This window comes from Chrysemys picta, chromosome 15 (assembly GCF_011386835.1).
Source record: "Chrysemys picta bellii isolate R12L10 chromosome 15, ASM1138683v2, whole genome shotgun sequence".
Classification (NCBI taxonomy): Eukaryota; Metazoa; Chordata; order Testudines; family Emydidae; genus Chrysemys; species Chrysemys picta.
In genome coordinates, this window is record NC_088805.1 from 15,541,226 (window position 1) to 15,565,285 (window position 24,060).

The 24,060-nt window shown below is 42.3% G+C and overlaps 1 protein-coding gene across 4 annotated transcripts in view; it reads right to left on the minus strand.

Moving 5' to 3' along the window:
* DGCR2 (DiGeorge syndrome critical region gene 2) overlaps positions 1-21,369 on the minus strand; it is a 71,282-nt gene extending 49,913 nt beyond the window's left edge. For 2 of the 4 annotated variants that reach the window (XM_005281068.5, XM_065568366.1), the window contains exon 1: positions 21,001-21,369. In XM_005281068.5, the coding sequence (XP_005281125.1) occupies positions 21,001-21,079 (79 nt within the window). In that variant the 5' untranslated portion in view covers positions 21,080-21,369. The remainder of the gene's footprint in view (positions 1-21,000) is intronic. The other 2 variants (XM_005281069.5, XM_065568367.1) reach the window with 2 other exon arrangements.
* Positions 21,370-24,060: the final 2,691 nt, after the last annotated feature.

The window sequence follows — 24,060 nt, forward strand, 5'->3', positions numbered from 1 at the left end:
TTCAATTGATTTTTTTGTAATTATATCGTAAAAATAAGTAAGCAATTTTTCAGTACTAGTGCGCTGTGAGACTAGTATTTTTATGTCTGATTTTGTAAGCAAGTAGTTTTTAAGTGAGGTGAAACTTGGGGATACGCAAGACAAATCAGACTCCTGAAAGGGGTACAGTAGTCTGGAAAGGTTGAGAACCACTGGTTTACAGCAGTTCTAAGACAGTAAGGCAAATTTTCAGTGGACGTTTGCTGCCTCCAGTTGATTTTCTTTGATAGTTTCTCAGAAATGTTTGCACCATTTTAGCTGAACGAATTTAATTAAAAATAGGCAATTTTTACCTTGGTTGGGGAATTTTGTTATTGTTGGCAAATGGACGACTTGATTTATTTCTTTTAAATATTTCTAGCATCTCAGGGGCTTGGAGTAGGAATATGAAGTTACAAGGAGCAATAGTCCTAGGGTTAGAAAAGTTGATTTTCATGCAGATAGCAAAAGGCAGACAGATTTGATCAAGGAATAAGCCACAGAAAATTCCTATTTGCATGCACAGAAGAACTTGCTAGAAGCTTGTATTTAATTCTGAGCATTCAATCTGCACTGTGCATATGTTCCCCAGTCCTGCCTACCCTCCTGCAACATTCTAGAGCAGCCACACAGACCAGAACAGATTGCACAGATAAGAGACAATCGCCACCTTTACAGAGATAACCTTTGTCCTACAGAGGACTGAGCTGGAAACAGCTCTTCTGACTGGTGTTAATTCTCTGAATTCCCTAACCTCTAATATAAGCAATGCCGCAAAGGATAGAATCTCAGGGTTGGAAGGGACCTGAGGAGGTCAACCCCCTGCTCGAAGCAGGGCCAATCCCCAGACAGATTTTTGCCCCAGATCCCTAAATGGCCCCCTCAAGGATTGAACTCACAAACTTGGGTTTAGCAGGCCAATGCTCAAACCACTGAGAAGGAAAAGCATCAGCCCCTCCACACACTGCCTTGTCCATGTCCACTTTGCAGAAGAAAAATCCAGGTCTCCAATACACCAGACTCTACATTCTGCCACTTAGCCACACTGCCTATCATCAGAAAGTGACTCCAAATCTGTGCACTTTAAGTATGTCATCAGTAAAGTGGGACTACTTTTATATAAGTAGTCGAGTGTTTCAGTGAGTTATATGTGCACCCTCCAGCTATTCCACAGAAGATTACAGTAGCTAGCAGAAAGAAGGTGGTTATTACTTCCCGAATTCAAGTAGCAGAGATTTCTGCAGCACCGCTGAAGGTTCTAGGTTCAAACCTTGCTGATTATTTTTTTATTCAGTGGATTAACTGTACAATTGCATGTGATGGTGTTCTGCTCATTAAATAGTCAGGAATCTTGTGGGGGAAAACTAGTATGTGATTGTTTTAATTAAAGACTGCATCATAATGCACATAAAGGAGCAGAAGTAAGGGCTTACAAACAATAGTCATTTCTGCCATTGCCTAGCATTTGAAAGCTTGACTTTTCAACGATAAACAAATATTACATAAATTGTTGAATGTTTATGTACTTTATAAACACAAGGCCCTGCTTTTAGTAAGCACATTTTGATAACCACTACTACTGCCCAATTTTCATATTAGATAGCAGAATTTGTAAAACTGACAAGAAATCACTGTCATAAGAACGGCCCTACTGGGTCAGACCAAAGGTCCATCTAGCCCAGTATCCTGTCTTCCACCAATGGCCAGTGCTAGGTGCCCCAGAGGGAATGAACAGAATAGGTAATCATCAAGTGATTCATCCCCTGTTGCCCATTCCCAGCTTCTGGCAAACAGAGGCTAGGGACATCATTCCTGCCCATCCTGGCTAATGGCCATTGATGGACCTATCCTCCATGAATTTATCTAGTTCTTTTTTAAATCCTGTTATAGTCTTGGCCTTCACAACATCCTCTGGCAAGGAGTTCCACAGGTTGACTGTGCATTATGTGAAGAAATACTTCCCTTTGTTTTAAACCTGTTGCCTATTAATTTCATTTGGTGACCCCTAGTTCTTGTGTTCTGAGAACTAGTAAACACTTCCTTATCTACTTTCTCTACACCAGTCATGATTTTATAGACCTCAATCGTATCTCCCCTTAGCCGTCTCTTTTCCAAGCTGAAAAGTCCCAATCTTATTAATCTCTCCTTTCTTTTGTTTTTTTACAGTGCAAATATTTGTAAGCAAAAAATAAATATGAAGTGAGCACTGTACGCTGTGTGTTCTGTCTTGTAATTGAAATAAATGTTTGAAAATGTAGAAAAAACCATCCACAAATATTTAAACCAGGGGTCGGCAACCTTTCAGCAGCGGTGTGCCAAGTCTTCATTCATACACTCTAATTTAAGGCTTCGCGTGCCGGTAATACATTTTAACGTTTTTTAAAAGGTCCCTCTATAAGTCTATAATATATAACCAAACTACTGTTATATGTAAAGTACACAAGGTTTTCAAAATCTTTCAGAAGATTTAAAAATTAAATTAGAACGCAAATCTTATCAGTTTAGTGTGATCCTTGCCCTTGCTTTTCCTTGCTGAGTTTTCCAATGTCTGGCATGTATTTGAATACGTTAAGTTGCACACAGGCTGCTGAGTGATCTCTGTCCCTCTTGGGGCCGATTAACAAGTGAACAGATTTCATGTGTGAAAATACCTGTTCACACAGGTATGTGGATCCAAATGCTGAAAGCACTGCAAACAAAATTTTCTTCAAACAGTTAAATTTCACTGGCAGGGACGTCCAGCAGGTCAGAATAGAGGCCCCATGATCTCTCGTGGTAGCTTCAAGTGCGCTCCGCAGATCCACAAACTTTGATGTCCACAATTCTGAGCTTTTTAACTGAATGAGTTGCATTTCGAAATCTTCAACACCCATCCACTGAAATACAGACCAATCCAAGTCGCTTTCATTGAACTTTTCAGGTTTAATTAGAAGAGAAAGCATTGGGCCAAAATCGCTGTAAATCTTGAAATCTGTCAGAAAATTCTGATTCCAGTTCTTGCATGTTCTTTCCAATCTCATCGACATTGACAGTGCATCGTGTCGATAGCTCTTTTATGAGTTGGAAGTAGCAGAAAATAGAAGTTTGAATATCTCTGGAAAAAACTTCTAGTTTCACAACAAATGCTTTCCAGGCTTCATAAAGATCCAGAACTGTTTGCCCTGCACCCTGGAGACAGAGGTTGCATTCGTTTAGGTGAGCGATGATAGTTAGAAACACGAGCTTACACAGCCATTTGTCATCATCCAGTTAGGGGTAGTTTTGTTCTTTTTCCAACAAAAAGGTCTTGATTGCACCAAAACAGTTTACAAAGCGCACCAAAACCTTGCCACGACTTAGCCACCGAATGTTGCTGTGAAGTGGGATGTCGTTATAAGCACTGTCCATCTCTTCTAGCAGTGCTTGAAATTGTCTGAGTCGAAGCAGATCGAGCAACAAGGAAATTCACAATTCGCACCACTGTATTCATCACATTAAGCAGCTCTGAATTAGAAATTTTAGCACACAGGTTTTCTTGAAGGATGATACAGTGAAATTTGACTGTCGGATGGCCAATTTGACCTTCAAGTAACTTTACAAATCCCTTCTGTTTTCCGACCATGGCAGGAGCACCATCTGTTGTCACACAAAATATTTTTCTGATGTCAACGCCTCGTTCTTCAAAACGGTTTACAAAACTTTCCAGTATATCTTCCCCCTTTATTGTGCCATGCAGGGGTTTTAGGCAACAAAGTTCCTCTTGGATTTCATCGGAAGCACAGTATCTTGCAACAACTGCCAAACGTGGAACGTCATTTATATCCACGCTCCCATCAACTGCAACACTAAACACTGCTGTGCCTTTTAATGCAGTCTGCTTTTCCTTAATGTTTTCTGCCATTTCACTTACGCGTCTCTCAACTGTTCTGGCAGAGATGGGCAGTTCTTTTATTCTAGATATGATTGTATCTTTCTTTGGCAAATCATTGAACAAAGTCTCCGAACTGCTGAGAAAAATTTTATATATTCCCCATCTGTAAACAGCTTTCCATTTTTTGCAATGCACTGTGCAATCTTGTAACTTCCTTCTGTAGCTTGATTTTTACTTACACTTAAGCTTTTAAAAACACTGCTTTGCTTCTCATAGGCTGCTACTGCCTTTTTGATCGATTCAGTCTTGTTTGCTTCGTCAAGAAAGGTTCTCGTGCTTCGTTTCAAAATGTCGAACACTTGATGTGCGACAAACAACACTTTCATAACAAAAAACACAAATAGCAAGCTCCTTCTTTTCAATAAATCCAAATGCATCTGTCCAAGGAGGCTGAAACGATCGGACATCTGGCTTCGCTTTCTTAGGAGCTGCCATTTTGTCAAGTGTTCCCTTCAACGCTCAGTGGGGAAAAAAATGGCGATAGAAGGCAGGCACAAGGTCAAACGCAGTGTGGTCTGATATAAGCAATTTTAAGCTCAGCACCCCCTCTTGCCTTTGTGCAACCCTCACTGTCCCAGGCTGGGGACAGTGGGCCACAGCAGGGAGGCTGCAGAGCACTGATCCAAGGCCAGGAGCAGAGCCCAGGGTGGCCTGCTGGGACTCCAGGGAGGAAAGCAGACTGAGCAAGGCTGGAGATCCAGACCCCGGCTGGCAGGAGGTCAGCGGCTGGAACCCCAGATCGGCAGGTGAGGTGAGTGGAGCTGGCAGCGCTAAGCAGGGCCAGAGGCCTGGATCCTGTCTAGCAGGGGGCCTGCACAAGGTGAGTGGGGCTGAGGCGGGGGGGACCCCGACTGGCAAGGGGCCAGCAGCCGGAACCCCAGAGCAGCAACTGAGCGGCTCAGCCCGCCGCCCCTCTGGAGTTTCGGCCACTGGCTCCTGCCAGCCAGGGTCTCAGCCCGCTGCCAGCCTGGGGTTCCTTCACCCAGGCCAGCAGTGGGTGCTGAGTGGAACCAGCGGTGGGATCCCGGCTGGCAGGAACCGGCGGCGGAAACCCCAGAGCGGCAGCGGGCTGAGTGGCTCAGCCCGCGCCGCGTGCCATCAAAAATTGGCTCGCGTGCCACCTTTGGCATGCGTGCCGTAGGTTGCCGACCCCAATTTAAATAATAGAATACCATTTAACAGTGCAATTAATAGCACAATTAATTTTTTTTAATCGGTTGACAGCCCTAATTAATACATTTTATATATTATTTATTGGTTGTGTTTTGGCACAAAAAGTTACTGCCAGATTAACCTCAATTCCATTCATGGAATTTGCATCATTCCAAGAAATTCTAATAGAATATTTTCCACCTTCCTTTAAACTGCCCCTTGTACATATAAGCTCGGAACTCAGCCAGATTCCTCTTGCTCACAAGTGTCACATTCCAACTCATTTTCTATTCTTTGTTCTGAAGTGGACAGATGCCGTGTCCTTGTGCTCTTAAAAACAGACTTTCAATGGTTTATAAATATGTGGACACATTTCTTATGCTAAGGCAGGAAAAATATATTTTTCCGAATTCCTCAGGCTTCCTAATATGAAGCAGAAGTAAAAAGAGAACTCGCAGCCTCGATTAAACAAAAATATTGTGGATTATGTAATGCAGGACTTTGGATGGAACAGTGGGTTTTTACCTCTAAGTCAGTGCTAAGGAGGCCAACTAATCAACAGGCTTGCTTACCTTTCCTGAGTAACTAGTACATCATGACAGCAAGTAAACAAGAAGCAAGTGTGTAACACAAATATTGGCACAAGTCAAATGAGAGCAATCCATGATCAGTTTTGAACCAAAACCACCACCACCTTTGCTCCAGGGCCCTTTAAGAAAGTTCTGAATTAAAGCCTCCATGTCCACTCCACGGATCACTCTGCTTGGAACTTCAGACATTTTTGTAAGGTTTTATTGCTCAATGTTTAAATTTAGAATTTTAAAATGAAACTGCAGAGTGAATGCAATCTGCATAATGCCAATTTTTGCCACAGTAGTGGGGTTTTAAATGTTTAAATATTTACTACAAAAGAAAGAGTCCCTAATGACCAAGATTCTTATCCTTTAGTGAATTTTATAGATGGTCAAAACAATACAAGCAAGTGAGCAGAATTAGAACTAACCTTCATATTTAAACTATATTTTTTGCAATCTTTTATACTTGCATCATATTAATCCCTCCAAAAGATGTAACCAACAGACATAGGAGTAAAAAACTCAGTGAAGGAAGACAAGAGCACTGGCATCCTAAAGAAGTTGGAAATTTTATCCAATAAGGAATGCTGTTAAAAGTATATTTTTTTCTGTACAATACAAATGACCATATAGACCAAACAGCAGGGTGGATTAAAAAAAATAGATATTTTTATTTAAGTTGGATTTGATTTTTTTTTAATTTATAATTTCAAATAATTTTGAAATAACTTCTATGAAGACCTAAACTTACTATAATAATTAGAATTAATATTATTTTTGTGTTTAATTTACCATTTCATTTAATGTTAACTGCTGAACTTTTAAAGAAAGTCAAACAATGAACTTTGAGCCAGAGTTTGCTGAAGTGCTACACCAGCTTTTGACAGCAGTAGCCTCTTTCGCAGATGCAGAAAGAAAGTTTTCTTCATTTCAGTTCATTTAACTAGTTCAGTTCATGACTAGTTCACTTAAAGTTGAAAAAATCTACTGGGAAACAATCAGGAAATCTTCCAATCTATGAATAAAAATGAGATATGAGAGGACGAGCTCTACTAGTTCTAAAAATCTTGGACATGGTGATCAGAAACAATCAGTTAAATTCATTAACCACAGATTATACTTCCTCTGCTTTAAAAGTGATTTTTTTTTTTAAACACAAAAAATTTTGATAAACTTTTTTTTAAATGTAGCCAGCACATTTAAGGTAGATTTTAAAAAACAATTCTAATATGATTTTTGGTGCATTTTTTATTGAATTCCAACTTCCATTCAAGTGCATGTGGTTGACAAATCAAGAGTAAAAAAAAATTAATCTAACAAATAAGAAATGTCATTCACCATCTTCTAACATTAAAAAACTTAAGCTATATAATTGCTGAAATAAGTGTGTATATATAATATATCCTCTTGGTTAGCAAAAAGTACCAAATTTAGTAAAAAGGCTATTTTTTTTTTTTTTTGCAAATCATATTTTAATGATTACCAACCAATGATAATCAACCTTTCTTTAGGAAAGGACCTAAAATGTAAGAATGCATAAGATTACAATTTATTATTTAAACCATGATTAAAAAGTCAGTGATTTAAATCAATCCACCCTTACAGATAGGCTTCAGTATACTCCATTTCAAAAATGCACTAGTAACCAGTAGGCAGAATTGTCTTGCAGCCCTCTGGTAATTTCCCTTTAAAGAATAATACACTATATACATGAGTGTTATAAAGTCTTAGATCAACATATGCACACTTTTAGATCTTTTTTAATGGTTTCCCGTAGGAAGGGGTCATTCAGAACAGACAGGCAGAGAACGAAGTAAGTTTTGGGGCCAGACTCTCGGCTCTGCCTCTTAAATTGGAGGAACTATCTGCACCTTCTGGGACAAATTAAACACTAGCTTTCCATTAACCTGGTCCCCTCAAGGTTACTCTGGACTCTATGTTGGTACCATCAGCCCTCAGCATGACAAATGGGGATCATTTGGGCACAGGGACATTACTTTTTCCTCAATTTGAGGGTGTTTGCAACAAACAGCTTTTGTGGAAAACACCTCTGAAATACAGCCAGAGAAAATAGAGAGCTATAGATTACCCATCAGAGGGCACCAAAACATCCTATTTTACTGATTGATTGCAGTATGTTCACAATTGACATATGTAGAAGACATGCACTGCGGGATAGTCCATTTTTCCCTCCTAACCACTCAATTCTATTCTAAGGGTCAATCCAGTGCACTTCAGATGCAGCCAAACTTTTACCGATAACCATCTACAAGCGAAGGCTGATAGTACCCCTCTACCCCGATACAACGCTGTCCTCGGGAGCCAAAAAATCCTACCGCGTTATAGGTGAAACCGCGTTATATCGAACTTGCTTTGATCTGCCGGAGTGCGCACCCTCCCCCGCCCAGAGCGGTGCTTTAACGTGTTATATTCGAATTCGTGTTATATCGGGTGGCGTTATATCAGGATAGAGGTGTACTTATTCTTTACCTAGCAAAAATGACTAACTTCAACAGAAGCATAGGGACTCCACAGCAGAATACAATAACTAGTCAGAAAAGAAATGGAAAACTTAATTCCAAACTATTAGATGAATAGCACTTGTGTAAAAATCTGAGATTAAGGAACTATGGAGTACATTCAAATGAGCCATGATTTACAAAATTCCATCACGTGAACTACCAAAGCAGCCCAGGATAACTCTTAGCAATCATACAATATTAAACAACGCTTTCAGAGTTTATTAGGAATATTGGTGAGTAACCCATTTGTTTCCTCAAGGGAAGAGATGTTTCTAGTCTGCGGGGCGGGGGGGGGAAGGAGAGAAGAAGACAGGCACAAATTAAAAAGCCTTTAGCAAGTATTGGAGCACATGCCTAGACTTAAAGCATATGAGAACTTGAATAAGTGAAAGCATGCATTTCAAATCTACTCTATGGAATCACCAGTAGTTTAAACCACTAAAACTATTTCCAACTTCCAAAGCCAAAAGGACATTCTAATACTAAACAGGTGTAAATTGTAAGAGACTACCTCATATAAGATCCCAAACAGTATTAAACCTACATCTAAAACAGTGACTTTCAACCTGTGGTCTGCAGACCCCTGGGGTTCCATTGACTGTGTCTAAGATTTCCAAAGGGGTCCGCACCTCCATTCAACTTTCTTTTAAGGGTCCACAAATGAAAAAAGGTTGAAAGCCTCTGATCTAAAGGATGTGTACCACAATATAATTGCACAGACATATATCCGCAACATTCAAATACTGGTTACACTAAAGAAAAATCATTTGTTGTTCTAATTTTTCATAATACTTGTTACGTACACACCCATAAAAGGCTTAGCGGGAAAGTTCTAGAACACTTGAAAGCAGGGTCCAAAACTAAGTTACATAGAAACATTTTATTTTGACTCTGTATATATGAAAGTGAGTATTCTTTCCTTTACGAGCTAGCTGATTCAATACATGACAGAAATTGTAGCAAATGGTTCATGCTCTGAATAGCATTCCACTGCTTAAATTAAGCCCTAACATGATAGGAATGTAGTCAATATTAGTTACTACTACATATATCCAGATTATTTGAGCCACTCACTTTTATTCTTCCATAGAATAAATGCAGTTAACCCAAATAAGAGTTCCAGATATTAGAATCCAGTGTAGACCTACGAAATATCATGGTAATAATGAGTTTTAAAAGTTGTGTTTGAAACCACCAATATAATTGGCTGGTCTTTGAAAGATGCCATATCCATTAAGTCAGGGATCAGCAACCTTTGGCACGCAGACCGCCAGGCCAAGCACCCTGGCAGGCCAGGCCGGTTTGTTTACCTGCCGCATTTGCAGGTTCGGCCACTGCCGCGTCCGCAGATTCACCATTCCAAGCCAATGGGGGCGACGGCCAGCACATCCCTCAGCCCGCGCCATTTCCCACAGCCCCCATTGGCCTAGAGCGGCAAACTGCGGACAGTGGGATCCACGATCAGCCGATCCTGCGGATGCGGCAGGTAAACAAATCGGCCCAGCCCTCAATGGTGCTTACCCTGGCGTTCCGCGGGCCAAAGGTTGCCGATCCCTGCATTAAGTACACCTCTACCCCGATATAACATGAATTCGGATATAACGCAGTAAAGCAGCGCTCCGAGGGGGCGGGGCTGCGCACTCCGGGCGATCAAAGCAAGTTCGATATAATGCGGTTTTACCTATAACGCGGTAAGATTTTTTGGCTCCCGAGGACAGCATTATATTGGGGTAGAGGTTTATATAGAAATCTATACAAAAGGCTACCAGGCCCCACATTATGCAACGGTCAACTTAATGCCAAGTTTCTTTGAGGCAAGGCCTATCACTCATGTTTGTGCTAGCCTAATCTTTATGGTTTGTGGGCACTACCTCACTATAAATATTAAATAATTTGTTATTAGTCATGTTATTACAGTCATGTTATGTTAAGATACAGAGGGCTGACAATTTATAACAGGGCCTGAAAAAAAAATCCATCTGCCAGTTGCATGCAGAAACTTTTCCCTGGCTTGCTCAGGGATTTAAGCTATCAATTTATTTAGAGCAGAGGTTCTCAAACTGTGGTCTGCGGACAAGTTCCATTCAGGTGGTCAGCAGATAGTTCCCTCTAAGATGCATTCCTGGGTGGCCGCACATGAGAGAATGAAGGGCCACCCACCTAATTAGTGGAGCCGTGCAGGCGTTGCTCCACTAATTAGGTGCCTGGACCCTGGAGAAGACGCACACGTAAGGTGAGGTGGTGGCCTTTGGGGGAATAGGGGGTACGTGTGAGGGGGCAGTGGGGTGACAAGAGGGGGCGTGGGGAATTTGGGACATGCCGGGCTGTGGTGGCCAGAGAAAGAGGCGACTTTCCCCAGCTCCAGGGCTGCGGTTGCTGGGGAGAGATGGCCCTCCTTCCCAGCCTCAGCTCTGTGGCTGCTGTGGTGGGAGAGAGACCCCCCCCTCCTTTCCAGCCCCAACTCGGGGGCTGTGGCAGCAGGGGAGAGAGGGCACATTCATTGCATTAGAAAGCTAAGGCTACTGATATTAAAATATGAGTTGTGTGTTTTTATTTGTAGAACGAAAAAAGTTAATTATTCGGGTTTTTTTATATAGCACTTTTATGCAAAGCACTTTACAATAGTTAGCTAACGGTACAAACAACATTTGGAAAGATCATTAAACGGTCCACCAAGATCTTCAGCAATTCCCAATGGTGAAAAAGAAAATTTGATAACCGCTGCTTTAGAGTTTAAGCCTTCATTCTTCAAAACAAACAAACAAACAAACTTTTAGTCTGTAAGATTGCAAAGAACCAAGAACCGGATGCAGTGTTATCTTCCTGAGTCTAAAGAAAGGTCCAGTACGACTGTTGCTGCACACAGATTTGTCAAGCAACAGCAAAGTGAATTTGAGACTGGTGAGGTTAAGTTCAGAGCCGCATGAATAAAAATGAAGCTGCTGTTAGAATCGTGTTAGTGTAGTTCTGCTGATGCTTGGTAACGTTATGAACACCAGAAGACATTGGTGCTATGCACAGGGAAGGAAGACTTAAGAGAGACTATGGGAAAGGATGGAATTATGGAGACATAATTGCTCTTAAAGCAACCAGAAGGTTCTGAATGTGGAAACAAGAGCTGCCTCCTTTAGGCAGATTCAAATTAAAACACCTATTATCCAGAGACTGACAAGAGCATAAGCCCCCTCAGCCAGGTCCAAGTGGCAGCACAGAAATCCTAGTGTCCTACTCTTTCCCAGATACCACCAGAGGCAGGGGGCAATGCTTCTTACTGTGTCATTGGGTATATGCCTACACTGCAATCCAAGGTGTGACTGGAGCATCTGTAGACATATGAGAGCTAGATTTGATCTAGTTAGCTTCAAATACAATAGCAGTGAAACCACAGCAGCATGGAGTAACTGCTTGAGTACATCCCAGGGTCCCAAGTAGGCTTGTCTGAGTATTGCTGCAGCAGCATTCCTACCTTTGTCTTCTATATATTTGCAGCAAGATTTTCCAACCTCTGATATTACAGAGCACATTTCTGTTCTGCTACTGTATTTAGTGACTAAGCAGCACCTTTGAAATATAGCCCAAATCATTCTCCAAGACCTGCACAGCTAAGCAGATAAATTAATAACCTAAAGATCACAGAGCAAACACAGTTTGCAACTCTAAATGACAGTGGTAAGGAAAACTCATAAGATCTCATTAGGTAAGTTGTTCACAGTAGAAAAATAACGGCCTATAACTTAGCACAACTAATACCTAACCTAGACTATGAAAAAATGATGTAGTGTTAGCTAACATTCCAACCAACATGTTCTAAAAGTTCTTACATTCAACCAGCTAAGCCAGTGTTAGCAGCAGTGTGATTTATCTACGTTACACTGTTAGATCATCTTAGTTAGAACATGCTGGCAAACACACACACACCCCTTTTATTCTAGCCTAGACAAGGCATATTCATCTTAGATGAGAAGAAATCCAAACCTATAGAACTATACCGACTCAATGCCAACAGAGGCAGATGGCTAGAATGAGCCTAACACCATTCTCAAAACCCTCAATCCCTTAAAATTCACAAGAACAGCAGTGTCTTGCACTAAACTCTGAAAGTCATCAGATCCAGGTTCTGGTAGAACCAGAAGAGGTGAGTTCCAGGGTCAAGTATCCCTTACCATGAACACCCACCTGTAGCTCCTTCCAATTTAAACCAAAGACCCTCTAACTCATGCACCTCAGATGTCTGTAGGGTAACCAGATGTCCCGATTTTATAAGGACAGTCCTGATTTTGGGGTCTTTTTCTTATATAGGCTCCTATTAACCCCCCCACCCCCTGTCCCGATGTTTCACACTTGCTGTCTGGTCACGCTAGATGACTGCAACTGTGGGGTCACCCAAGGTGGTCTCTACTGGTTTGTCTACACTGCAATCAGAGAATGTGACTACAGATCACCTAGACATACCCAAGCTAGCATTTTAAGCTGATTAGCTCAGGTACCAGTAGCAGTGAAGCTGCAGCCGCACTGACTTCAGTGAAGGCTGTACAAGCCTGCCCAGAAGGCTTGGTAATTACTCAAGAAGTTAAGCGCTACCATAGCTTCTTTGATACCAGTAGTCCGGCATGTTCTATACAAGCTGCAATCACTTTGTGGACATACCCTAAGGTGGGTGAAACCCAAAACATTCAGGGCTTTAGAATATTCAAAAAGAACACCTTAAACTCCATCCAAAAACCACAGTGTCAGCCAGTACAGAACATGGAATAGATGTGCATTCTGCGAGAAACATCACTTAACGTAGATGCCTTTTTCAGTAGCTTTACTTCCCAAATGATTTTAAGGTGTTGCCCAATGTAGAGTGCATACAGTAGTCCTATCTTATGGATAGAAAGGCATGGTTGACCATGGCAAGGAGGTAGCGCACATGAGAGTAGATGACAACTCAGGAGAAGACACACTGTGATCCATTACAGAGAAGAAGAAAAAAAAAAAAGCAGTGGACTGAAATCGGGAAGCCAAGACATAGAAAAGTGAGAGATGTAGCAAGTAGTCAAATAGCATTTGATGAATAAATTTTGACTAATTCCACCAGTATTGACTGAATATTTTATTAGACACACTTTGCAATGGTCAACCATCTCTACAAATGGTCAAGTACTAAGGGATAAACGCCAGTAAAATTAACTGAACCTATTCACTGAATATTTTGTTCTGCTGTATGACCAAGTAGTAAGTCAATTTTTTAAAAATATTAATTAGGAAATGGATTAATGTTTCATTTAAGTACCATAAACAATAAACATGACAACTGTGACTTGAATGGAACGGAGGGTGTCACGGTGACCAGAGTAAAAAAAAAAAATATATATCTGTGCTTATAGGCATCAAGTCCTGTATGCTGTCTTGTTCTATAATATCTAGCTCATTTTCTCAAAAGTTCCATACAATTAACAAATACCATTAAAATGCTGTTACCTCAGAGGTTAGCAGACTGATTTTTTAATTAAGAGACAATAGGTTAAAATGTCACCCTAGACTTTGGAGTCTCCAGAAATCGCTGGCTTGGGAGATAACAGAGCATACCATTTCTAGGTTGCAGGTTAAACTTCAGCCCAGGTTTTTAGCAACAGAGTTATAATCCAGTCGTTATTCCAAGAGACAAATTAGTCGGGGGCTTAGTCCACTACTCAGTGAATAAGTGTCTATGCTAAAAAACCTACCACCACAGTTGGTTCTCTTGTAGACAATCTCCAAGGACAAAAGCATGATTAGCACTGAATCTCAACAAACCTCACCAGCAGAGGTGGTCTTTCTAGATTAGGAGAGAGGCACGCTCTACTTATCCAGAGGATTTGATACTTCCTTCTCTGGGGCTGTCAATCTTGCCCTTTTCATGAACACTCAATTCACTTTATAAACACTAATTCTCAGTCAATTATTTAGTCCACAGTATACCTGCCACTGAGCTATTTCTATATTCTGTATCCCATAACGACGATAAATGAAGTAGACAATTTTCTATTGGATAAGCATAAACATATAGAATATAAATAGAAGTTTTGCTACACTTAATAAACTCGGTAGAAAATGTCAGCTATAATCATCTCTCAGGATAACAACAAACTTCTTTGATTAAGTTACAAGAAATTATCTAATTCATATTAGAAAGAGAGCTCAGAAGTTAAGAGGCATTACTCATGAAGACAGATTCTAGAGCTAGTTACAACTCTTGCATTACAGATAAAGATCAAAACCAAGAAAAGGACAAGATTAATTCTAGAGAATTGATTTGCTAATTCAAGTCTTACACTATATTTTTTCCATACACTGAGTGGGGACCTAGCTAAGGGTTTCTCCATCTTTCATATCAAACTTAGGGCTTGGCTACACTTGCGAGTTACAGTGCAACAAGAGCAGCCCTGGGCACCCTAGCTCACTACCCGTCCACGCTGGCAAGGCACGTAGAGCGCTTTGACTCCGCGGCTACAGCGCTGCTGGTACTCCACTTCAGCAAGTGGAATAACGTTTGCTGCACCCCCTCTGGAGTGCCACAGCGCCAGTGTGGATGAGGTGTTGCATCACTGCGCTCTGATTAGCCTCCGGGCTGCCAGCGTCCATCCCGGTTGTCGGGATCCGCACCGGGGCCTGCACCCCATCCTGAGACACCGGGCTCGCTGGGATACAGGACAGGGATCCCCACGTAAAACGTGGGGGTGCTGCAGCACCCCCGCACTCCTCGTTCCCTGGGTAAACGTTTAACGGTGTAACCAACAGAATTTTAATCAGTTACATGGTTACTGTTTTTACATGTTATTTACATCCCTGGTTGCTGCTCTGTGCGGTGCAGCAGCTGCCTGCGAGAGCCTGGTGGCAGCCCACTCCCTCCTCCCCTCCCCCAGCTGCTGGAGACTGGGGCCAAGCAGGCCGGAAACGTGTTGGTGGAGAGGGGGGCCTCTGGCTCACTCGGCCCCTGTCCTCGGCAGCCGGGCCCAAGCTGTAGGCAGGGTGGACCGATGTCCCAACCAGGCTCTCTCAGGCAGCTGCTGCACTGCACGGAGTAGTGACGCAGAGCGGCCAGTGTGAGAAGCAGCTGGTACCGCCCCCTCCACTCCCCACCCAGTCCCGGCTGTCAGGAAAAACTCTCGTGGGGGCCCCTGTGGGGCCCGGGGCAAGTTACCCCACTTGCCGCCCCCACCCCCGGGCGGCCCTGTTGGCTAGTATCTGAAGAACGTATTTAATTCAACTGGAAAAGAGAGGGTAAAAACCATTCAGTCATAAAAGTGCACTTTTTCTACACAATACACAAATACGGGTGATCATTCATGAACAATTTTAACATGTCTTGTGATTAGCTTTCTTCATCTAAGAAAGGGATCAATTCTGTATTTCATATCTATGACATTTTAGTGTTAGTACATTAAATACAAAAATGTTGAATTATAGAAGTGATGTTAAGACCTATAAAACTGTTTGGGACATGGGAGAGGATGACAAACTCTTGGTGATTTAAATGCATGTGATGCGTCAGCATATGCGTAAGGCAAACCATAGCACAACATTCACCCACCTGCAGTACGCTTGCATCAAAGCAAATCAAAATTTTAATCTCACAGCTAACGATAAGATTGAAATCAAATTTTAATTAAACTACCTGCGCTGGCAAGTCTTGTAGCTAATGCTAATTAGCCCAATCACACAAGATTTTAAGCATTAAATTATTCACTCTATATAGTCCACTCATTCTTACTTCTTGTTCAGCCAATTGCTAAGACAAACAAATGTGTTTACATTTACAGGAGATAATGCTGCCCGCTCTTATTGATATCACCTGAAAATGAGAAAGGCATCCGCATGGCACTGTTGTAGCTAGCACTGCAAGGTATTTACATACCAGATATGCTAAACATTTGTATGCTCCTTCATGTTTCAACTTGTAGGCTCTAAAGTTTTACATTGTTTTGTTTTTGAGTGCAGCCATGTAAAAAATAAATTCTACATTCATAACTTGCACTTCTATGATAAAGAGACTGCACTACAGTACTTGTATAAGGTGAATTGAAAAATATTATTTCTTTTATCATTTTTACACAGTATATTTTTGTAATTAAAATATAGTGAGTACAATACACTTTGCATTATGTTGAAATTGAAATCAATATATTTGAAAATGCAGAAAAACATCCAAAATATTTATAATAAATTTAAATTGGTATTCTATTACTGTTTAACAATGCGATTAAAACTGATTAATTGCAACTTTTTTAAATAGTTTTACAGCCCTAATAAATGGACTATTCTGATATTTTATAGTTCAAAGTTCACATCTCAACTTTTAAAAATACACAGCCAATAATGCAAGTGCTGTCTGGGGCAAAAAAAAGTAATGCCCCTTGAATACTTAATCAGTGCCTTATACCGAATATTTTAGACATTTTTAAATGTATTCTCTTGATCAAAAATAGAATCTCACTTTTTAAATGTACAACAGAATAACTGAGTCTCAAAGGTACGGTTAAGTGCCAAACTCCCATGGAAATTTGATGGCAGTTAGGCACCCAACTGCCTTTTGCCTTTGAAAGCCTCCCAAGTGTCTAAGGACAGGCCTAATGTCTAGTGCTTTAGGAGTGCCTGATAAAGTCATGGGTGACCACAATAGCCTAAAACGAACAAATTTATAACAACCCTAGGAAGATAGCATGGTTGATATTTCTTCTAATTGGCTTTGCTCTTAGTATTAACTTGCAAAAAAACAGAACATGCCAGATACAAGATGTAGGTCCATTCAAACTATTTTCTGTGGGGTTGCTCTAAAAAGGTTATGCACTTGTGAAGGCTTGGAGAAAATAAGGAAAGTTTTGAGTCTTTATTTTTAAAATATTCTATAGCAACAACAGGGGCACATGGCAAGTCTAGAATTAACACAATAGAATATGGAGCTGCGTGACGAGAATGGACTGAGTTATGCAAGCAGCACCTTCTGCCCAAGGTAGGAAGTCTCATATTGCTCTGTAACCACCCTTTTGGTTATTTGAGAACAGCCTTACGTAAGCTGCAGCCATCCTTCCTGAATCAATGGGACAGTTGCTGCAACACAGGAGCCTTCAGAAAATGACAGGAGAACCATTGTTGGGAAGACTGAAGTCCTCAGCGTTCCAAAACTTTTCCAAGACTGCCCCCCCCACCACCACCACCCTAATAAAGGTGGACCTGGCCCCAGAACATGAATCTCCTAGACTGTTATTGACTTGCAATAAAAGTATTGTGCCTCCCACACCTTTGATTTTAAGGCAATATGAAGTGAACTTCGTACACACCTTTCACTTAAGTGAGCAAGTCTTTTCCAGTCTGCATCTCTGGAGTCATCAGATCCAATACAAGTGGGATACAGCAAGATGATTTCCATTTACACCATTACAGTTTGAGCTTTGTTTGTGGCTGGTAATTTGAAGACATTAAGTGTAAAGAAAACAACACTGGCAAAAAGTTTAAAGTTCTTGTATATACTGACAGGCTTTGAAGTTGTGGGCTTTTTTGAGAAAAAGATGTGGGAGTCACCATGGACAGCTCAATGAAGATTTCTGCCCACACAGCATTAGCATTCAAAGTAAATAGGATGCTTGGGTATATTCACAATCCGATTAAGAAATTCCACAAACAACAAATGGCACATTCCATCTGGAATACTGTATCTGATTTTGATTACCTCAAAATAACAGATCAGAGTTCGGAGAGGGGGAAATGGATACGGTTATAGGTATAGGAGAATCTTTCTGTTATTGCCTTCAAAAGCTAGGATTATTTGACCTGAAGAGGAGACAAGGGGAGTTAAGGTTTGTCTACATTGGGGAGGTTTTCACTAGTGTAGCTACACCAGCACAAACTCCCTGAAGTAGACATACTGCACCAATGTAAAATGAGGCTTGCAACAGTGCAACATACCGCAATGAAGGTCGGAACTTCCTAAGAAACATGAGGGATTGGCCACTGAGAGGTGTGATGTCATACTAGATGGACCAATGGTCTTATCCAATATGGATCCCTCTGTTTCATGAATTTCTAAAAGACTACAATGATCAGATGTTCACTCCATCAGTGTTTAGGGTCAAATTTCACAACCTGCAAGAGTATGTAGAAAGTCTGAATCTCTATAGAGTATTTGTAAGTAGCAATTCTGCTGACTATTACACTTAGGCCTGGTCCACACTAACCCCCCACTTCGAACTAAGATACGCAACTTCAGCTACGTGAATAACGTAGCTGAAGTCGAAGTACCTTAGTTCGAACTCACCGCGGGTCCAGACGCGGCAGACAGGCTCCCCCGTCGACTCCGCGTACTCCTCTCGCAGAGCAGGAGTACCGGCGTCGACGGCGAGCACTTCCGGGATTGATTTATCACATCTAGACAAGACGTGAGAAATCGAACCCAGAAGATCGACCGCTTACCGCCGGACCCGGAGGTAAGTATAGACGTACCCTTAGATGATTTGATTTATATTCAGTCTTTTTACTATCAGCTAATTTGTTAGTTAGTTTTAAAACAGAAAACTTATGACTATAGAAATGTTAATACAAGCTCCTACTAACCTATAAAACCAATTTCATCAGGAGAACCCAGTTACAACATGGCACTGAACTGTGTTGGTGGGACTGAATACATTATTTGATCCAGCTATGTTTTAACTGTGTTTGGGAAATACTGTCTCATAAGGAAGTCTCCCAACATCTCTGTTTCATAAAACAGTTTGTCTTAAAGTCAAAGTCATGATGCAAACAAGCAAAACCAAGAAGATTCAAAATTATGACTAGAATTTTACCCTTTTTATCTCAGTTCAAAAATGGCCAACCACATTCAAGAATGAACTGAGTGTTAAAAAGTAGGGTCCTGGCTCAACCTATGCCTTGCTACAGCTCCTCTCTAGTGTCAATACTTTTTAAGAGATGAGAGAGCCCTGCCATGACACCCATGAATAAGAATACAAATAGACTGTACTTTTAGATAAGCAGCAGCTAACAAGAGGTAAACCGTAATGACTTTTCAAATTTCCATATCTTGACTAACATTTTAATGAGTCACTTCTTAGCATATGCGTAACGTGCTTCAAGTGGCACATGACCAGGATTCGTCACTGAATTTAGTCCGCTGGTTGGATCATTAGCTTCCAAAGTGGACCAAATTCCATTTAAAAAAGCCACTTACCTAATTTTTAATACCATCACTACCCAAACACAACTGGGAAACCAGGGAATGGGGACTGAGGGGTCAAGGAGAAGAGAATCCTTTAAGTGATCAAATGGAATTTAGGGACTCTGGTAGGAAAGGAAACTTTGAATCACACTGCAGTAGCACATGGAGATCTTTCAATACTAACAGTTACATATTTTCTACTGAAGTTTTCAAAGGTTATAAAATATTAACTCCCAATCCACATAATGCCAATTTCATCAAGAAGACCAACCAACATAAACTGAGTGACTGACGTTTCCCCTTGTTCAATCACAGCCAACATCATTTTATATTTACTAAAGAGTTAACAGTGAAGACTGCTGTAGAATCTGCATGCACAATTTAACACAGCGAGGGTTCTCCCATCAAGAACTTGAATTTCAAATCAGCTCCGAGGCCCCAAGATGGAGGCAAACTGAACTTTTCTCAGTTCTTGGCCACATTAGCAACCCACATATAATACGAACTAGTTTTAACGCGGATGTATTCCACTAAAAATACAACCCCAACAATGTTAAATTTTCTATAAAAGCCTGCTTAGTCTTATTATACAACAAATGATTTCCAGCTAGAACTAAGTTCTTGCTCATTAAAACAAAACATCACAGTATGTTTTCCTACAGCTACATGCAAAGCCCAAATTCCTCTGACAAAACAAAATGCAATATACAAACTGATCTATTACTACCCAACCAGGGCTTATAAGTCATCTCTACATGTAACTACAATAGGTACAAAACTTTCAGACAACTGAGAACACTATTAACTTGAAAAATCACTTAAATAGTCTCAGAAATATTTACGACGACGACAACAACAAACCACTTTGCAAAATAACGCAATCCAACTCCCAGCTGCTAACGAAGGGTCCACTACAACATGAAGTTCTGTGTGGGATAAGGGAATGAGGGGAGCAAACAGCCCCTGAATGCAGTGAGGGGCAGAAGCAGATCAGCTACACAGTCCTCCGACCTGGAAACGGTAGTATAAACAAAATTTACTAGCGCAGCCTGCAAACAAACGTTCAGCAGCACAAAAACAACAAGGAGTCTGGTGGCACCTTAAAGACTAACAGATTTATTTGGGCATAAGCTTTCGTGAGTAAAAACCTCACTTCTTCTTTCTATGCATCCGAAGAAGTGAGGTTTTTACTCACGAAAGCTTATGCCCAAATAAATCTGTTAGTCTTTAAGGTGCCACCAGACTCCTTGTTGTTTTTGTAGATACAGACTAACACGGCTACCCCCTGATAGTTGAGCAGCACAGTCCTCACTACGAATAAAGCAACCCTGTGTGCAATGCTACTCCCCCCAAGCAGAACATTGAAAGGACCACACACACCCCATGCCTCCACTGAGAAGGTTAACCCCACAAACCCTGACTTGCTCCACAGGCAGGGCCAGCGCACCCCACTGCACAGCCCGCCCCCTGCCCTCCAAGCTTCGCCCCCCGCCGGCCCTCTTCTTCCACGAGTGGCCCTATTGCATCACCGTGAGCCTCCCGCCGCCCTTCTCAAATTGCAAGCCACTCACATGCACCTTTCCCTCCCTCCCTCCCCCGGTGCCCCCCGCCTGGGTACCCCTGGGGCCCCGCCCCTCGCGGCCCCCGTACCTGGCCGCAGCGGCTCGGTGATGCTCAGCACCAGGAGGAAGAGGAGGAGGAAGGTGCCGCTGTCCGCTTTGGGCACCATTTATCCTCCGTTCATCCTCCCCCAGCGCAGCACCATAAACCCGGGGGAAGGAGGGAGGAGGAAGCGGGAGGAGGAGGAGCCGCCGCCGGGCCGCTCGGGCCCCGTCCGCACCGAGCCCCCCCCGCTAGAAGCCAGCGGCTCTCGCTGCTGTTGCTGCGGCTCGCCCTGGCACCCGGTCTGGGAGGAGGCGGGAGGCTGGCGGGGGCGGCAGGAAGGTCAGGAACAGGCGCCGAGGGCCGCTCGCCTGGCTCTGGCTCCGGCTCCACACAAGATGGCGGCCGCACCCCCCCTCCGGCCCCTCCTCCCCACAACAAAGACCGGCAGCCAATCAGCGCCGGGGGGCGGGGCTTTCGGGTGGTAATCTGCATATGCACCTCCTCACTAAGGTGAGGCGGGGGGCTCTGGGCGCGCGGGTGTCCGCTTTGAACACGGGGAGGGGACGCGGCGGTTAAAACCCCGGGGGGCTGCAGGATTCTGTCTTCACTAGAGCTCCAGCCATTGCTACCCCTGGTGGAACTGCCACGGGGGGGAATCTACTGCGGACACAACCTGGGAAACTGACTAGTAGCTGCCACTAGGTTCCAGTATTGGTGTCTGTCCATTCATCCTGCAAACAGTGAGGGGACTGGGGAAGAGATGGGACAAAACCATGTTCAGGATAAGTGCAGATGCAGAATTGAGACTTGGTTGCATCGAGTGCGCGTATATTATGATCTATTTCGTGGTTGCCCTCATCACATTGAGAACCCCAGATTTAATCTGCATTGAGTGCAAATCTTTGATTGGCTATCACCAGTATTAGAGACAACTTGGTCCTCCCCCTGCTACAGTATTTTAAATGAATGGTCTTTGAAGTGGTGTGCAGACACACACACCCCAAACATCTCAAATGGGATGCTTTGTACACAATAGTGTTTAAAAATGAAAAGGACAATGAAATGTAGCTATGTCCGTCCCAGGACATTAGAGAGACAGCACCTCATCTCTCTGAGGACAATGAAAGTCCCTCTAAAACTAAAAATCTGCTAGTAAGAATTGTAGCTAGTGGCCATCAGTCAGTTGCTGGGCTACCTGATTTAAAATCAGCTGGGGAGTATGTAGTTTCTTTTTCACTATGATTTTTAATATAGGTTCTAATAGATCAGTGACTCAGTAAAGTAAGCTTTGAGGTGGCAAACAATCATTTCATAGTTAGTCCCTCAGTAGCCCTTCTGTAGGTCCAAATCCAGCCCAAGTACATTGAAGAGCAGGGGAACTCCCTGGGCCCAAAGGAGGGACAGAGTCTTCTCCATCAGCCATGGAGAAGGACTAATTATTATAATTATTTATATTGTGGTATCACTTAGTAGTTCCGATCAGGGCCCCTTTGTGCTAGGCACTATCCAAACACAACACCAAGACTTCCTGGAAGAGCTTACAGTCTAACTCATCTCTCCATCTATGCATTTATATCATGCTCATCACCATGTAGGGTGACCAGATGTCCTGAATTTATAGGGACAGTCCCGATTTTTGGGTTTTTTTCTTTTATAGGCTCCTATTACCCACGCCCCTCTCCCCCCCCCCGGCCCGAGTTTTCACACTTGCTGTCTGGTCACCCTATCACCATGGTATCTGAGTACCTAGCTTTGTTACTATGTCATAGTACAAGTCATGAATGCCTAGAAAGATCTGTTGTGGTACTGGTAACAGCAGATCCTCCAGTCTTGCCCCTCACATAGCCAGCCCCCATTTCCCCCTGTGCAGCAGCATGCAGGCAATTCCTGCTGATGTGCTATCTACAGAGGGCATTTACACTCTTTGCAAGGTCTCCCCTGCGCAGTAGTTCCAATACCCACAAAAGAGTTAAAGCTGCTGCAATACAGCGTGCTGCAGTTTACTGATCATATATCCCCTGAATTACCTTTGTATGTAAACACTGACAATCACAAATGGCACTGACGACACAGAGCACAGTCAGCTGTTCAGAAGCCCCCAGTGCTGGGAGATATAACTCGACTGGAAAAATGCACATCTGAAAGCAAGGTCCCGCCTTGTATGGCTTTCTTCTTGCAAAAGATTGTATTTTTAAAAAATAATTTAATTCAATGAAATGTTAACTCCAGATAGGGGCCAGTTTGTGATACCATCACTCACAGTGAATACTACCTTACACTACAAGCCATCTGTAGTCCTTATGGAGTAAATAATGAATCACTTTGAGTAAGGGAATCACAGTCTGTCCCCATGTTAGTGATGATTAAAGGTACCAACCTGACAATCATTGAGATTTAAGTTCTCTCTAGAGAACAGAAAAGTACAGGCAGTAGCAGTTCAACCTTCCTCGCCAATACATCTCAAGCCAGTCTTGGAAGTAGAGAGGCCAAGGAATAGGGCACCAGCCCAGGAGTCAAGAGATCTTGGTTTTTATTCTTCACTCTACTAATGACTTACCATGTGACTTTGAGCAAGTCAGCATTACCTCTCTGGGCCTCAGTTTCTCAGTCAGCAAAATGGAAACAACAATTCCCATTTTTGTAAAGGACTGGTTTCATGACACAATGTACACACTAAATATTGTTATGGAAACGGTTGGTGCTAAAGCATTGGATTAAGGTGCATCCAGATAGAGCAAGCAGGGGTCTGGTCATGGTAGGGGAATGGACAGTTAGAGCAGAATACAGTTTTCCGAGGTGGATCAACAGAGATGGAGGCAGCTGTTCCTGGCTAGTGGTGGACTGACCTGAGGTTTGAGGAGTTTCCTGTCCAGTCTTTGTGATCACTTATGAATTTGTTGTAAATAAATCAATCACAGGAAAGATACCTGACTCCACAATCCAAATTTCTCTCTCAGTGGAAACTGACTTGCTGCTACACCCTGAAATCGACTATCACTTGGCCAATTGGCAACAATATTATTACTGTCTAACCTCTCTAAGGTATTCCTAGGGAGCCCATCGCCATGCTGTCTGAGCTACAATATGGGAGTGAGTGACTCCATG